This window comes from Tursiops truncatus, chromosome 3 (assembly GCF_011762595.2).
Source record: "Tursiops truncatus isolate mTurTru1 chromosome 3, mTurTru1.mat.Y, whole genome shotgun sequence".
Lineage (NCBI taxonomy): Eukaryota > Metazoa > Chordata > Mammalia > Artiodactyla > Delphinidae > Tursiops > Tursiops truncatus.
Window position 1 is genome coordinate 160,924,602 of NC_047036.1, and position 17,368 is coordinate 160,941,969.

Sequence of the window (17,368 nt, forward strand, 5' to 3'; positions counted from 1 at the left end):
TTGAGTATTGAGAAATTTATTAATATCATATACTATATTGATAAATCAGAGGAAGAGAATCACAATCCTCCTCATTGATCTTCAGAAAAACTTGCACAAAATACAATACCCATTCATAGTAAAACATTCAAGAACACAGGATACCTTCTCAATATGATAAAATATACAGTTGACCCCTGAACAACATAGGTTTGAACTGCATGGGTCCACTTATACATGGATTTTTTTTTTTCTCAAAAATTATGTACTACCATACTATATAATCTGCAACTGAATCCTTGGATGTGGAACCATGGATATGGAGGGCAAACAGTAAAGTTATACATGGATTTTCTGTGTGGAGGGTCGGTGTCCCTAACCCCCACGTTGTTCAAGGGTCAACTGTACACCTTAGTTCTAAAGAACATTTATCTTAATGAATGGAAAAACAATAGGGGCATTACCTCTAGAACAAGGCAAGAATGCCCTCTATTATCATACTAGAGGTACTAGCCAATGCAATCAGACAATCAAAAACAATAAGAGGCATAAGAGTTGATAAACAAGCAAAGCTCACTCAGTTTGCAGATGATACGGTAGTATACCTGGAAAATCCCAGAAAATAAATAATAAAATGAACTCAAAAAATGAAAGAATTCAGTGAAGTATCAAATTATAAAATCAAGATACAAAATTAATAGCTCTCATATACAGAAACTGTGAAGAGAAAACATAATGGTAGAGAAAATTTAATTTACAATGTAATATTAAATACTTAGGGAAAACCTAACAAGAATGTAGAAAACTTTTACAAAGCAAATTCTTAAACATTCCTGACATACACTAAAGTAGACTTGAACTAATCGGAAGACATCCCCTGTTCTTGGATAAGATGACAACATTATAGAGATATTAATTCCCCCAAGTTAATTTATAAGTTATAAATTCAAGGCAAAGCCAATAAAAATACCAACAAGCTAATTTTATGGAGTTGGACAAGATAATAGACAAGTACATATACCTCCCTCCCCGCACACACACATGCATACAAGAATACCTAGAAAAACACTTAAAAAGAAAAACCATGAGGGGGAACTAGTCCATCCAGACATTGAAACTTATAAAGCCTCTGATTTATAATTTAAACACTGTGGCATGGTGTGTGAACAAACAGACCAATAGAATAGAATAAAGTCCAAATTTAGACCCAAGACATATGGAATTCAGTATATGACAAAGGTGAAAAATCCCTAGGGTAAAGATGTACTTTTAAAATAAATGATGCTGAGTTAATATGGAAAAAAAAAACCTTAATCCTCCCTCACACAATAACACAAAAAATCAATTCCAAGGGGTAGATCTAAATGTGTATACTAAAACAATAAAACCTATAGAAAAAAATGTGAAACATCTTCTTGCCTTCAGGGTAGGTAAATGTTTCTTACACAGGAACAGAAGAATGATGCCCATAAAGATTAGATGACATTCGGTATGTCTGGTGTTGTGTTGTGCATTTGCTTTGTGTCTGTGTGGGAAATGGTAGGGTATTATTAATATTATGGTCCCCTACCTCCAAGATCAATTCCAAAAATAATTTTATTAATCCTAAGACTGTAACTGTGGAAATAAAATGGCTTTTCAGTCCTGTGTTGCCAAAAAAAAAAAATTAGGTGACATTAAAATCAAGAACTCATTTAATCAGAAGACACCAATTAAAACACTGAAGAGATAAGCCAGAGTGGGAAAAATTACTTGCAAAACGTATCCAGCCATAGGGCCCACATCTGGAATATATAAATCAGTAAGAAAAAGGCAGGCAACTTTAGTATCATCTGATCCAACTCCATAAAATAGCCTGTTGAAAAACAAATTTGTACAACCACTTTGGAAAATTGGCATCATCTATGAAATATGCATCCCATGTGATCCAGTGATTTCAGTCCAGGGTATACACCCAAGAGAAATATATGCACTTATGCACTATCAGAAATACTAAAATATGCTCACAGCAGCATTATTTACAATAGCCCCAAGCTGAAAAGACAAATGTCCATCAACACAAACTGCTTAAATAAATGGAATATTCAAACAATGGAACCCAATAAAATGTATTACTATCTAGAGGTCCTCACAAAAATACTGGGCAAATTAAGACAAACACTAAAGAACGTATACTGTTTGGCTCCATTTGCATAGGGTTCAAAAACAAAAATCCAAGCCATGTTGTCAGAGTTAGAATACAAGTCACTTGTGAGGGGTAAGGAAAGGTTTGTTATGTGGACAAAGCGAGAAGGGGTTATCAGAAATGAGAGTAAAACATTTTTCTTGCCTGTTTACACAGATGTGTTCATGTGATAATTTAGCTGTATGAGTTAAGCACTTTTCTGCATTTCAGTAAAACCTGTTTTAAATGTTACCACACAGGTATCATTACACAAACACTGCAGAAACAACTGTGGCATTAAGATAAAATGAACATGCAGACTTTACAACCCAGCAATTTCACACTCCTGGAATAACTCAGCAACGCTCCAGAAGGCATGTGCACAATTTCTTAAAGCAGCATTGTTCCTAACTGGGAAAAGTGGAAATAGTCCAGCAACTAACTGTACATCAGCACTAGTTAAACGAATTGTGGGATGAAAATACAAAAGAAACTACAGCCACATTCAACGTGACTCTAAAAACACCCCTACTACTAATAATCTGGACCCTGTTACATTTAACTTGAACTTTGCAATGACCTTCTAACAGGTTTCTGTTTGCATCTTGTCCCTCTATTTAGCCTATCAACCCATAAGCCACTATGTTCCTCTAAAAACAGAAATTGAATGGCTGTCACTTCTCTGTCCAAAATCCTCCACTGACTTTCCACACTGAGAAAGAAAGGCAAAGTCCTTCCAGTTAACCCACAAGATGCTGCAGTGAACAGGACCTCAATCCAGCTCTGACCTCAACAACTTCTGCAACTCCCAAGCTTGCCTGACTCCAGTCACACTGGCCCCTCTGTCCCAAGCAAAATTCTTTTTCATGACCTTTGAACTGCCGAGGGTGCTCTTCCCCACATTACAACATGGTGCACACTGGCAGTGAATTTACATCTCTACTCAAATGTCCCCTTAAAAGAAAGGCTTTCACTATCCATCCAATAGTTCCACTGAACCCCCACATCCCTCTCATCATCACCATGCTTAAGTTTCCCAGCACTGAACTGACCACCACCTGATATACAATATATTTACTCATTTGTTTATCACGTGCCTTAATCCCAAGTAGAATGTGATCACCATGAAGGCAAAAATCCTGACTCACTGCTATAGATTCAGGGCACAAAACAGGGCCTGACATAAGAGAGTATGGACTTAAAACACAGACACTACTACTCGTTATTGAGCTGACCTCACACAAGCACCCTTAAACTTCCTTGCCTCAGACTGCCCATATGCAAAAGGGAGTTACTGGTGGTACCTACTTCTTAGAGCTTTTGTGAAAACTAATACACTTATTTCAACACAAGTCAAGAAGTAATGTTTAAGTACATCAGGGATTTGAAATACAACTTAAAAACATGGTTTAAGGATTTTTAAAACCCATATCCAACAATTAAAAGTATAAGTAGATTATACCCACACATATAGCAGCTCTCCAACCTCACTAATGACCAGATGTATGGGTTACAGATAGCATCCAGCTGGGTACAGTGGAACCCTCCTGCCACCAATAAAACAATTATTAAATAGATTAAACAATCAAATATCCAAAATAGCTTAAACCAATAATCAGTTTTCTTTTTTCTCATGTAATAGGAAGTCTGGAAACAACAAATCCAGGACTATTGCAGACACTCAAAGAAGCCACGGGGGAAGCCAGGATCATTGTGATTTTTCTGCGGTTATCTCCCCCTTCAGCCTGTGGCTTGCATCCTCACGGTCATAAGATGCACCTTTAACACAAGATACTGAATCTCTTTTCAAGGTAAGAAGTAATGAGAAGAGCAAGGAAAAAAAAATGTAGAGAAGAATCTAGGCAAGAATGACTCTTTTTCAAAAGCTTTTTTACAGCCCATACAGTGATATGTGCTTATTTGTCAATGGCCAGGCTGTGGACATGGACTGTACTAGCTGCAGGAAAACCTGTAAGAGATTTTTAAAAATAGCACACATTACTAATCAGACAAAACTTGGACTTTCTTGATATAAAAGAATATGAGATACTGAAGGAGCAACTATATGTTACTCTTGGCTGGATGGGAGGCCAAAAACATTCCAAAGGATCAATCTGATGAAGACATCCTGCTCTGATCACAACTGTATTTGAATTAGATACTTGTAACAAACAGGTACTAAAAATACCCACATGTTACACAGCATATAACACTATTCTAAAAAATTCCATCGGTCAAGTAAGTTGTCCAAAAGGAAATGAAGACATATCGAGAATGAAATTCTAGTAAAAATACTATATACAAACCTTCTGTGATGGGGCATAAGGGTTATTTGGAAGAGCATAATCTTAAAATTAAAGATTTAAAAATTCATGAGCTGGGGTCCACTTTCATGATGAAAGACTGATAAGTGCAATTCCACATTTACTAAGAAATCCCACTGGGGAGTGAATTCTCATATGCACAAGTGACAGGGCTGTGGATGAAATTATCTCCACATAGGGACTGTCTGCAGTGTGGGTTCTCATGTGTTTCCTGAAAGAATTACACAGATTATAATTTTGAAGTTTTAAATAGAAATTTCTCCTAGTGTGAGTACCCACGTGTTTCATAAAAAATGGAGGGATTGTTGGCTAAGGTTTCTCAACCTCAACAATACTGACATTTTGGGGCACATAATTTCTCTCTCTTGGGGGAAGCCTCCTGTCCACTGCAGGATATTTAACGGCATCCCCGATGTTTCCCAAAACATGCCAGTGGCACCTTCCCAGCTTTGACAACCAAAAATGTCTCCAGACATTGCCAAGTGTCTCCCAGGGAGCAAAGTTAGCCCCAGTTGAGAACCACTGCTGTAGACCAAGGACTGGCAATTTTTTTCTGTAAAGGGCCAGACAGTATTTTAAACTTTGTCGAGCACACATGATCTCTGGCACATATTTTTCTTCTTAAAAATGCAACAAATATTCTCAGCTTGCCAGCTGTACAAAAACAGACAGCTGGCCATAGTTTGCCCACCCATTACCGACTTTCCCATGTTCCTTATTTCATAGGTTTTTCTCTTCAGTGATTTCTCTCATGAGGAATACAGTGAGACCAGGAAAGGTCTGTCCAGTCTTGGAATTTACAGAGATCCTCCCTGGTGGGCTTACTCTTGTGCCAAGGAGGTACAAGGTGATGCTAAAGTCATTTTGACATTAAATATCAGACTAGGGTTTCTCCCCCTAAGTTCTCGTTTGTTGAGAGCTAAACGTACACTGACGGCTTCTTCACACCACAAACACATGTTTTCTCAACTATCTTGAGTTCTCACACTATCTCCAAAGTGATGTGGAAAAACCCAAGTCTTTCCACAGTTATTACACAAATTGGATTTCTCCCAAGTTAACACATATTCTTTTGTGCCCAGTGAGATGAGTTCATCAAGGCTTCCTGCCTTCCTTACACCTGCCAGGTCTGCGCTCTCATGTTTCTCTTTAAAGAGATGTGTTACTGGAGCCTTTTCCACACTGATGATGTGAAGAGCTTCTCTCCTCGGTGTGTCTTCACGTGACTCCTGAGGGATGAGTGATCACTGAAGGCTTTCCCGCAGACCAGGCACTCGTAGGGCTTCTCCCCAGTGTGTATCCTCCGGTGCACATTAAGGTTCGAGCAGATGCTAAAGGCTTTCCCACAGTGATCACACTCATAAGGCTTCTCTCCTGTGTGACTCCTCATGTGTGTCTTAAGGGTCGACTGGTTTCTGAAGGCCCTCCCACACTGTCTGCATTCAACATGCTTCTTTACGAGATGAATGCTCATGTGCCTCCTCCGCGATAAATAATCACCAAAGACCTTACCGCAGGTGGCACACTCGTAGCGCCTCTCTTGAGTGTGTATTTTTCTGTGCGCAGTTAGGTTGGAGCTTGCACTGAAGGCTTTCCCACAGAGATCGCACCCATACGGTTTCTCTCCAGTGTGGGAATTCATGTGTGTCTTAAGGATGGACTGGTTTCTGAAGGCTTTCCCACACTGTCTACATTCAACAGGTTTCTTTACAATGTGAATTCTCATGTGTTTTCTCCGTGAGAGGAGGTCCCCAAAGGATTTCCCGCACTCTTTACACTCGTATGTTTTCTCTACCATGTGGTTCTTCTTGTGCAAGTTAAAGTTGGACTTCCATCGGAAGGCTTTTCCACACTGTGTGCATTCGTAGGGTTTCTCTCCAGTGTGGTTCCTGACGTGCTCTTTGAGATGTGAGGGATGCTGGAAAGCTTTCCCACAGTCGTGACATTCGTAGGGTCTCTCTCCAGTGTGTGTTCTTCTGTGTGCAATGAGATGGCAGCTCCTGCCATATGCCTTCCCACATTCATCACACTTATAAGGTCTCTCCCCAGTGTGAACTCTCATGTGTATCTTCAGTGAGGAGAGGGTTCGGAATGCATTTCCACACTGACTGCAGTCAAACGGCTTCTCTGTGAGGTGAGTTCTTGCATGACTCCTAAGAGCTGAGGGGTCATTGAAAGCTTTCCCACAGGCATTGCACTCATAGGGTTTCTCCCCAGTGTGTATTCTCCTGTGCCGTGTAAGGGAAGCACTCGTGGTGAAGGCTTTTTGGCACTGATGACATTCATGCATTTTCCTCCCATTGTAAATGTTCACATGTTGGGTTACATGAGATCTATTCTTGAAAGTCACCCCACAGTCCCGGCGGTGATAAGGCCTCTTGCTAGTGTGCCTTCCCATTTGCTGAGTAAGATGAGCACCCATGCTGAAGACGTCAAACAGGTTAGCATATTCACTGGATTTCTCTCCAAGCCGACTGCTTTCCTGTTGATGAAGAGAGAGGGTTGACTCAGGCATTTCCCATATTCATTAAATTCCTTAGACTACCCCTACATAAACTGGCATAAATAGAAGCGCATCATTATGACTAATGATGTCATAATTTGCAGTGCAAAAGTACTGCTCCTGCCTTATTTGGACTCCATCAAAGAAAACAAGTGAATGCTATGCTCTGAGGCTCCATGTGTATAACTTTCACAACGATTTTTACATATACTTTGTTAACTGTTTAAAACTCAATTAAGCCCCAACACTCAACATCTGAGACACAGTTATAGAAATATTTACTCACTGGAACTTTAAGTGAAGAGGTTTGGGGTCAGGTTTTAGGGTTTTCCCCAAATCGGTAATATTCAGTGTCTCTGACACTGTTTCCTCTTGGGGACCTGCCTGGTTTTGAACTGCTTTTCTAACTCAGGCTGCCCCTGTCCTCTCCCAATATGGAAGATCCAGAATTATCCCAAGGAAATCTTACCATTGTCACACCATGAGATGTTTCCTTCCCAAAAATATCTTCCATAAGAATTGACCATTTGGTTTTAGATGGAGTCTCCCAATCTGAAACAAATTGGGAAAATATTAACTTGCTGGAGGAAGAAAATGGTGGGATGATGGTGACAAAAACAGAGGTGGCTTTCTTTGCAAATATTAACCCTAAAGAAGGAAAGGGAATATGAAAGGGGAGAACACACATGAGTAAAAATGACTGAAAAATCTGGTTATGTGAGATATTTGGCAATGACAAGGGTAGAAATTTAAGCTGACTCACTAAGAAGCACCTCTTCAAAGAATGACATTGATAATGACATTAAGAGTGAGATCAGGAATGTTGAGTAGGAAAGAATGGGACGAAGAACCCATTTGGACACATGTCGAATTTAAAGAAGAAGGGACATGGAGACCAAAAGAATTGTGAGAGGATGGAGGGACAGTGAAAGAGAAAGAGCATTTTCAGATTTCCCTGGGTGACGTTTCCTCATGGATCTCTGTCATCCCAATCACTGGAGAGAGCAGATTCTCAAAAGCACTTGTGTCTGCCTGGTGCTTACCGGGACAAGGGCCTTGGTGAAGTTCCTGCTCCTCTGTCCTCAGCTCCTCTTCTTGCTCCAAGTGGGAGATGAGGCTGGGTTTGCTCACCTGACACCCTACTCACGGGGAAAGACACATGTTGAGGGAGGATCGTGCAGAGGACAACCCCTTCCATTAGTCTGGGGTCAGTGTTTTGGTCTTCAGTGCTCTGAAGATGGACAAGTCTGACTTAGGAGCAGCAAAATGATGGTGCCACATTTCTAAGGAACACAGTGAAAGGCTTTCATAAAACACAAAACCACAAATACCCACACATTTTGCCCTTCAAAAGAATGAGGATTTTGTTTTTCTTTTTGGCCGTGGCGCATGGCTTGTAGGATCTTACTTCTCCGACCAGGGGTTGAACCCGTGCCCTTGGCAGTGAAAGCTCAGAGTTCTAACCACTGGACTGCCAGGGTTGAGGACGTCTTAACTCAGAAAGCTATGACCAAGCTCAGACACACTTGACAACCTCCAAGGGCAATACAATGGACAGGTCTCAATAGCCAAGGTACCATCAAGGCAGGCACCAGGTCGGCTTGTTCATAACTGTGTTCCGAATCCCCACACAGTTCCTGGGTCACAGCAAGTACTTACAACAAAAACATTTCATTCATGAACGAATAAATGAAGAAATGCTGCCAGTCTTACCCACTGAGGCAAGGTTGCTATAGTTCTCCAGCATCACATCTTTGTACAGTTTTCTCTGAGAAGAATCCAGCAAGGGCCACTCCTTCTCAGTGAAGTCCACGGCAACATCCTGGAAAGTCACTGATTTCTGTAACACCACACACATTTGGGGTCGGTGAGAACCCAGCCTGTATGTGTTCCAAGATGGCTGAGGCTAAAGATTACACAGGAGAGACTCTAAACACAGGATTTTCAATATGGGGATCTGGGGTCTAAACATTTACTCTAGAAGTCACTCAGATGTCTTCTCTTCCAATGAGAAATCTCATGAGATAATCTCATTGCTTCAAACGCAACTCTGACATGGGATCAAACCTACTTCCACTCCAAACCTGGCCTGAGAGCTTTGAGCTATACTATGAGAGAAACACCTGTTATATAAGTCATTTCCCCTAACATCCCTGATACCAGGACAGCCTCACCAACTTCTCCCGCTCTTCCTCTTGCACCCTGATCATGCATTGATCAGCCTGGATAAAGATCTAAAAGAATCCTAACATGTGATGTTGTGGGCATTCTAGGGAAGTGCCTCCTCCACCCTCAGGGGCCTTAAGATCTTGGTGTACCTGGGAACCAACACTGGTTGATGTATGAGGCTCCAGGCCATTGCATGCAAACAGCTCCACATCCTGGGGACAGGAATGGTCTTTTGAAGAAAGAGGAATTTCTGACTCATGGACATAGGCAGGCTCCTGGTTGGACATAGCTAGAGAAAAGAGGACCCATGAGGATTAAAGCCCACCTGACATTCGCAGATCAGGAAACAGTCTCACACTAACGATATGTGTGCAGTGCACATGCCCCAATCTCACATTCCCTCACACACTCACTCACACACACTGTTGTGCAACAAGCCAGAAAAGCCCTGCTCTACTCAAGGACAGGAAAAAGGGTGGTGGGCCTACATAGCCATAAAGATAATGATATATATTCTCAATTTATGGGTAAAGAAATAGAAGCTCTGAGATAGAGCTGTTACTTCATCCAGACTTATCAAAATAATAAATGGGATGCCGCAGGGTTACCAATGACCAGTATCCCTCCTTACACAGCAACTACAAACACTCCCTGCCTCACCCAAACTCACAAAGACCCTGAATCAGACACAGTCACCTGGGGAGCTCTCAGGACTTCACTCACTCCCACCCCCGTTCAGTTCATGTATCCTCCTCCACTTCTAACCTGGCAGCCCTCCCACTAGCTGTGCACATCCTTGCCCTCAGTGGAGGGGCAGGGGCCACTGGCCACTGAAGCTTGATTTCTGAGGGCATTCATCACCCGAAGAACTTACCACATGTGGGAGACAGACCAAGAGCTGCCATCCTCCGAGAATGATAGTAAATTTGCCTGAATGAAAGCAGGGCACTGGCACCAGAAAGCTACTCTCTCGCTCTCATGGGACTCTTGGAGCAGGCATCTGTAGTAAATGAGAAAAAGACTACTAGGTGTAGCCAAAGGCTTTCTGTCTCTCCCACTAACAGGACAATTCTGACTTTTGTTTTTCAGTGTTTCCTCTTTGGAGCAGCCTGTCTCAGCTTGGGCCTTAACCCTGCTTAGGTAAAACCTCCAGGCAATGTGGCGGAGGTCCCTGACCTACCTCAAGTAAGATTCAGATTCACTCTCTCAAGTAATTTGTTCCCAGTTACAATTCTGTTAAACTCTGTCACTCATTGAACACTTGGGCCCCAGACTTCTTCAACTTCAAGGCACAGTCCTCCTGGCTTAGGATGGCTCCAGCTTCCATGAGGACTGGTCCATCTGGACCATGTGTTCTGATCACCAATGCCTTTTGGCCCCCCACTCCACAACAACATACACACCTGTGGGCCACAGCCCAGGCCTTGTCATCACCAGAAGCAGATTCACTTCACAAACAATGATTCAGAAATTTGCCCTCTGGACAAAACCTCCTACACAACATTCTTCTCACTTAAACTCTACCACTTAGAGGGGATTCCAGGCCACCCAGGCTTCTACCACCTTGCTCCCTAACAGCAAATTCTTCTTCACTGCCCCACCTATTCAGCTGAGAGATCCATCATGTTCCATCACTTCTACAAATTTTTGTCCAAATTCCTTTAATCCTCTACCTAGTATACCCTCAATGAGCAAAAGACCAGTCTGGGATGATTCCAACCATCTGTTTCCTCCCTGAAGGTACCTGGAAACACCAGTCCGCACACACCCAGTCACACTAGCAGCTTTCAAAACAGTCACTAACCTTGAAGGAGCATCTATACTAAAGAAAAGCATAAGTGGTAACCCAATCTCCCCAAAACCATGTAAAAATCTCACCAGTTTTTCTAAACCCCAAACTGTCTTACATGACCCTTGCTTTCAGCAAATAATCTTGCATTTCATTTCACAGTAATCACAACAAAAAAAACATAACTCAGCAAAGAACTGGAAAATGAAACTTAAAAAATACTTTCACTTATAATAGCATAAAACATATAAGGCACATAGGAATAAACAAATAAAAGCTGTGAGACCATGCTGAAAGAAATAAAAAACCTAAATAAGTGAGGAGCTATATCACTTTCATGGGCTGCAAGAGTCAATATTGTTAAGGTATTCACTCTCCCCAAATTCATCTGCAGATACAACGCAGTCATCACCAAAATCTCAGCAGGTTATATTCTAGACATTGACAAACAAAATCTAAAATGGGTACCAAAATGCAGAAGATCTAGAAGAGCCAGAACAATGTTAAGAAAGAAAAATAAACTTGGAAGATTCCTATTACTAACTTTACTACAGTAATGAAGAGCTGTTGGAATAAGTATAGACAAAAAGGTCAATGGAACAAAACAGAAATAGACCTACATGTGCATAGTCAAATGATTTTCAATAAGGGAATAAAGAAATTCATTAGGGAAAGTGGTCTTTTTAATAAATAGTGCTGAGACAGCACCCTTCTATAGTTGATAGATGGGATGCTGCCCAATTCATAAATCGCCTAAGAAAGCCAATTAGATCTTCAAATTAGGAAAAAAACAAGGTGCTGCAAGAACTTAATGGACAAAAAGGAACTTTGACCTCCATTATCACTGAATACACAAAAATTTGAATTAAAAAAAACCTTTTTGAGATAACTCAGACACGAAAAAGTAAAATCCGAGAACACTTTAACAACATTGAGTTACACAACATTTTAGACTAGACACAAATGGAACTAAACATTAAAAAAAATCAATAATTAGACTTTACCAAAATTAAAAATTTTTAGTCATCAAATGACATTATTAAGAAAATAGGGGCTTCCCTGGTGGCACAGTGGTTAAGAATCCGCCTGCCAATGCAGGGAACATGGGTTTTAGCCCTAGTCCAGGAAGATCCCACATGCTGCGGAGCAACTAAGCCCGTGTGCCACAACTACTGAGCCTGAGCTCTACAGCCCGCAAGCCACACTACTGAGCCCACGTGCCACAACTACTGAAGCCTACATACCTAGAGCCCATGCTCCGCAACAAGAGAAGCCACGACAATGAGAAGCCTGGGCACCACCACCGCAACTAGAGAAAGCCCGCGCACGGCAACGAAGACCCAAAACAGCCAAAAATAAATAAATAAATAAGTTTATTTTTTTAAAAAAAGAAAGAAAATAAATAGGCAAGCCACAGATTGAGGAAAAAAGATATTTGCAGTACGTACACCTGACAAAGAATTCACATTCAGACTACATAAAGAACTCCTACAAAACAATAATAATAAAAAATAAAAAAAAACTCAACAAGGGCTACACTTAGACACTTCACAAAATTAAATAAGTGAGGAACAATAAGCATGACAAGTTACTCAAAATCATTAGTCATCAGATGGATGCAAATTAAAACTAATGGTATAACATTTTAACCCACCAGAGCAGCCAAAATTAAAAGACTATAAACACTAAATGGTGGCAAGGATACAGCATACCCAAAACTCTCACATACTAAAGGTGGGGGTGTGAAATGGTTCAATCACTTTGGAAAACAATGCACCAGTTTCTTAAAAAGTATACCTATCACTTGACTCAGCAATTCCACTCCTAGATATTTACCCAAGAGAAAAATTTTAAAACATGTCCACAAAGATTCATATAAAAATGGTCATAGCAATCTGATTCTTAATAGCCCCAAAGTGTAAGCAATCTAAATATCCATCAACAAAAGAATGAATAAGCAAACTGTGGTATGTAGAGTGGAATACTACTCATCAACGAAAAGAAACTACTGAGACACACAACATGGATGAACTTCTATAATGCTGACCAACAGAAGCGAGACCAAAAAAAAGCTCTATAACTCCTATTCCACAAATAGGTGAAATTTATTAAGGTCAATAGCAAAATGTGTTTATTTAAGTCAATAGAAGGAAAAAAGTTGGTCGCCTCCTTGCAGGAATATGATATGGTGGTAGAATGAGAAGCAAGAGGGAACTTTCTGGGGCAACTGAAATATTTTATTATTTTTTTCAGTTAGTGGCTATACAATGTACACCGTGTCAAAAAATTCATCAAACTGATTATCTGAGATATGTGCATTTTCTTGAATGTAAATTATACTCTACTTTAAAAAAGTTAAGTGGAGTCTTTCTTACTTTCATGTCTCCAGTTACACAAAAATTCCTCCCACAACTGACCTATGACTCCTATTACCAGTAAGATGTCTGCCCTCCCTCCCTTCTAAAGCCAACCTCTTCAGATCTGCCTCAGCTACACTTAGTCCTCCCTCCAGAGCAAAAGCTTATAAAGACAGTCCACACTATCTCCCTAATTCAGTGTACCTAATGTCAATTACCATCATCTCCATCTTCACAGAAAATACAATTACTCCTGTGTCCTGTGTCAGTGGAATCCAGTAAGTGCATTTCAGTCTTAGATCCTCAGCAAAATTTGATGTCTATTTTCTTCGAGAATCATTCTCTTTCTAGGCTTCTATATAACTCTCTTCCTAGTTCTCTCTCTACTTCTCTTGATACTCTGTCAAGGTTTTTTCAGAAGGTCTCCTTCTACCATTAAAGGCTGGATTTGCTCAAGAATCAGCCCTTACCCTATTGCTCTTCATACTCTGTGCTTTGCCAAGGCTTCCCTTAATGTCCCTTAATTTTCATCTCTAACACTCAAGGTCCAATATGAATTCAAAATCATATTCTCACTGCCTACTAACAGCCACCAAAGAACATCTCATACAAAAGCCTGTTGAGCCTGTGTTTCTGGGCTCAACGAAGAGAATCAGTAGCCAGCCCTCTGGCCGCTCACAAGAGGGAGGTGAGGTATGGGAATATATGTATGCATATAGCCGATTCACTTTGTTATACAGCAGAAACCAACACAACATTGTAAAGCAATTATACTCCAATAAAGATGAGGGGGGAAAAAAAGCTACAACTTAACTGCTCCATTCCATGGCTCTAATCACTTACAAACTAAAGAAAAATCCACACAACCTTCTTCACATTAAAAATTTAAGTTATTATTTTCATATGAAAAAACTTGGCTTTCTCTGTTAGCTGACTCTCTTTCTCCTACAAAACCTGTCACAATGTATTTTTATGTTTTTACTCCCTTGTTTTTATTTCCTTGTTTTATACTCTGTTTCCTAAACTATATAGGAAACTAGAAGAGTGCACCACTGTACTCAGGTCCTAATCCACTACCCGATATTAAATAGAAAATGAAGGGGGGTGGGGGCAGAAAAGGTCAATGAATAGAGAACAGACTGGTGGTTGCCAAGGGGGAGGGGTTTGGGGGAGGGATAGAGTGGGAGTTTGGGGTTAGCAAATGTAACCTTTTATATACAGAATGGATAAACAACAAGGTTCCACTGTATAGCACAGAGAACTATATTCAATACCCTATGATAAACCATAATTGAAAAGAATGATAAAGTATATACATGTATAACTGAATCACTTTGCTGTACAGCAGTAATAAACACAAAATGATAAATTAATTATACTTCAATAATAAAATTAAGTAGATGTTTTAAAACTCTTGAAAAAAAGTCAATGAATTCTACCTCTTACACCACATATCTCCAAATCATTTAACTTTCTCCAATTCAACACCCAGCAATAGAGTCTGGATCATATATGCTGGACCATAAAAAAGTCTCAAATTTAAAAAGACAGCAAATGTACTAGATTTGAAATTAATAATAGTAAGATATCTAGAAAATACTCAAATATTTGGAAGTTAAAGACAAATAATTTTATGTAGAGGATAAAACAAAGGAAATTTAATAAATATTTTATACTACATGAAAATACAACAAATAAAAACTTGTGAAATGAGGTTAAAATCATTCTCAGAATGAAATGTATACAGTTAAATGTCTACATTAAAAAGTGGACAAGCTCAGTGAAAATCAATGAACTACACTTATGAAAAAAAAGAAAATTAGGGTTTTCCAGAATAAGCCATAAATTAGGCCAAACACAATTCTCAACCAATTTTAAGACAAATAATAGCAAAATATATTCTCCAACCACAATGGAATGAACCTAAAAAACAATGATAGAGGGAAAGCTGGAAAATTTACAAATACATGGAAATGAAACAACACATTCTCACACAACCAACAGGACAAAGAAGAAATCACTGGGGAAATTAGAAAAAACTTTCAGACAAATGAAAACGGAAATGTAACACAGCAAAATTGATGGGATGCAATGAAAGCAGTGCTCAGAGGAAAATTTATAGCAGTTAATATCTACATTAAAGAAGATCTCAAACAACCTAACTTTACACCTTAAGCCACAAGATAAGCACAAACTAAACCTAAAGGCAGCAAAAGAATTAGAACAGAGATAAATGAAATGGAGAGCAGAAAAACTAGAATCAACAAAAGTTGGTTCTTTCAAAAGATCAACAAGATAACTAAAATCAGAAGTAAAAATGGGGACATTACTACCAACCTTACAGAAATTAAAAAGACTCTAAAAGGGTGTTCCCTAGTGGCCTAGTGGTTAGGACGCCAGGCTTTCACTGCCAGGGCCGGGTTCAATCCCTAGTCATCGAACATCCTGCAAGCCGTGAGGCATTGCCAAAAAAAAAAAAAAAAAATCCACATTATAGAAATAGAAAAGGTATTTTAAAAAATAAAAATAAAGAGAATACCATGAACAACTGTACACCGACAAATTAGGTAATCTAGATAAAATGGACAAATTCCCAGAAACATACACTTTTCCAAAATGGACTAGAGAAGAAATAGAAAATCAACAGACCCATAACAAATAAACAGGCGCAATCAGTCATCAAATTCTCCCAACAAGGAGAAGTCCAGGACCAGATGACTTCACTGGTGAATTCTACCGAACACTTAAAAGAAGAATTAACACCAATCCTATTCAAACTTTTCCAAAAATAGAAGAGGTAATATTTTTCTAACAAAATCCTTACGGCCAGCATTACCCTGATACCAAAACCAAGACAATCTCAAACACCTCTGGACTCCTAAAGAGACCAAGCTACCTGGAGACCAAGCTACCTGTATACATGTTAAGCCTGGGGTGGTGTTTAGACTCTATGTCGCTGATAGATTGTCTGGTTCTCAGTCAATGTCACATTATTCTCTATGAGACTCAAAGAAGTGAACAAAGCAGGCAGCTTTTATACCTTTCAGACAAGGAAACAATAAATTTGTGAAGAACTGACACGACAAAGTTTGGGCCTGAGGTAGTAAATTGGTAAAGAAGTAATAAATTTTGTTTATACAGCCTTCTCAGCCCTGAACTTCATATTTATCTCTGGAGATAAGGATGTCTCTTTGCCTTCTGGTACAGGGAAGGTGCCTTAGGTGCCTTTCACACGGGAGATTTATTTCCTACTTTCAGGGTAGCAAAAAAGGGTCAGAGTGTCCTTCTCACGCCAACTGTTTTCTTACGTAACTTTAATTCAAAATAATCAATATGCCAAAGTGGCATATTTTGGGGCATCTTGCCCTGACCTCCATCACTGCTAATCCATATGTCATAGTTACCCCAGTCATTTATTGTTTGGCTGAATTAATCCTTTAGCAGTTTTGTTTTGTTTTTTCATATAGGTGATTATCAAATCTCATCTGAATTCATGCTGATTTGTTATACCCCAGTCATTTATTGTTTGGCTGAATTAATCCTTTAGCAGTTTTGTTTTGTTTTTTCATATAGGTGATTATCAAATCTCATCTGAATTCATGCTGATTTGTTATACATATCAGCAATTTCTGACATACAGCAAAGTGATTCGGTTATACATTTGCCAAGCACAGTACCTCGCACGTAGAAATTACGTTTAAAATATTGAATGAAGAAAAGGATACATGAATAGTAAAATCAAGTTCAAATGATAAAAGTTAAAAAAAAAATCACATTACTTTAGTATCTTCCGGTATCTAGGAAAACGTGTCACTCATCAGTTTTCCTTTGTCAAAAATATTGGATATTCTCGAATATTTTCTTTTGCAGATGAAATTTAGAATCAGCTGTACTACTGGTATAATGTATTTTCATTTTCATTAATGTTTTGATATTTTAAGGTCTTCATTTTCTAAGTGTTTCTAAATAGGCACATCAATTTATTGAAATGATCTTACGTTAAAATGTTTAGAATATTTCCAATTTTTCACAAGTAGAAAAACAACACTTGGAAGAAATATTTGCAGCTAAATTTTTGCAGTT

At 39.3% G+C, this 17,368-nt stretch overlaps 1 protein-coding gene across 3 annotated transcripts in view; it reads right to left on the reverse strand.

The window, feature by feature from the left end:
* ZNF317 (zinc finger protein 317) overlaps window positions 1-17,368 on the reverse strand; it is a 28,800-nt gene continuing 11,432 nt past the window's right edge. Inside the window, exons 2-7 of one of the 3 annotated variants that reach the window (XM_019930791.3) lie at window positions 10,014-10,139; window positions 9,289-9,428; window positions 8,684-8,810; window positions 8,014-8,109; window positions 7,440-7,522; window positions 1-6,949 (exon numbers count right to left, since the gene is read on the reverse strand). In XM_019930791.3, the coding sequence (XP_019786350.1) occupies window positions 5,630-6,949; window positions 7,440-7,522; window positions 8,014-8,109; window positions 8,684-8,810; window positions 9,289-9,428; window positions 10,014-10,044 (1,797 nt within the window). In that variant the 5' untranslated portion in view covers window positions 10,045-10,139 and the 3' untranslated portion in view covers window positions 1-5,629. Of the gene's footprint in view, window positions 6,950-7,439; window positions 7,523-8,013; window positions 8,110-8,683; window positions 8,877-9,288; window positions 9,429-10,013; window positions 10,140-17,368 lie in introns of all 3 variants that reach the window. The other 2 variants (XM_019930789.3, XM_019930790.3) reach the window with 2 other exon arrangements.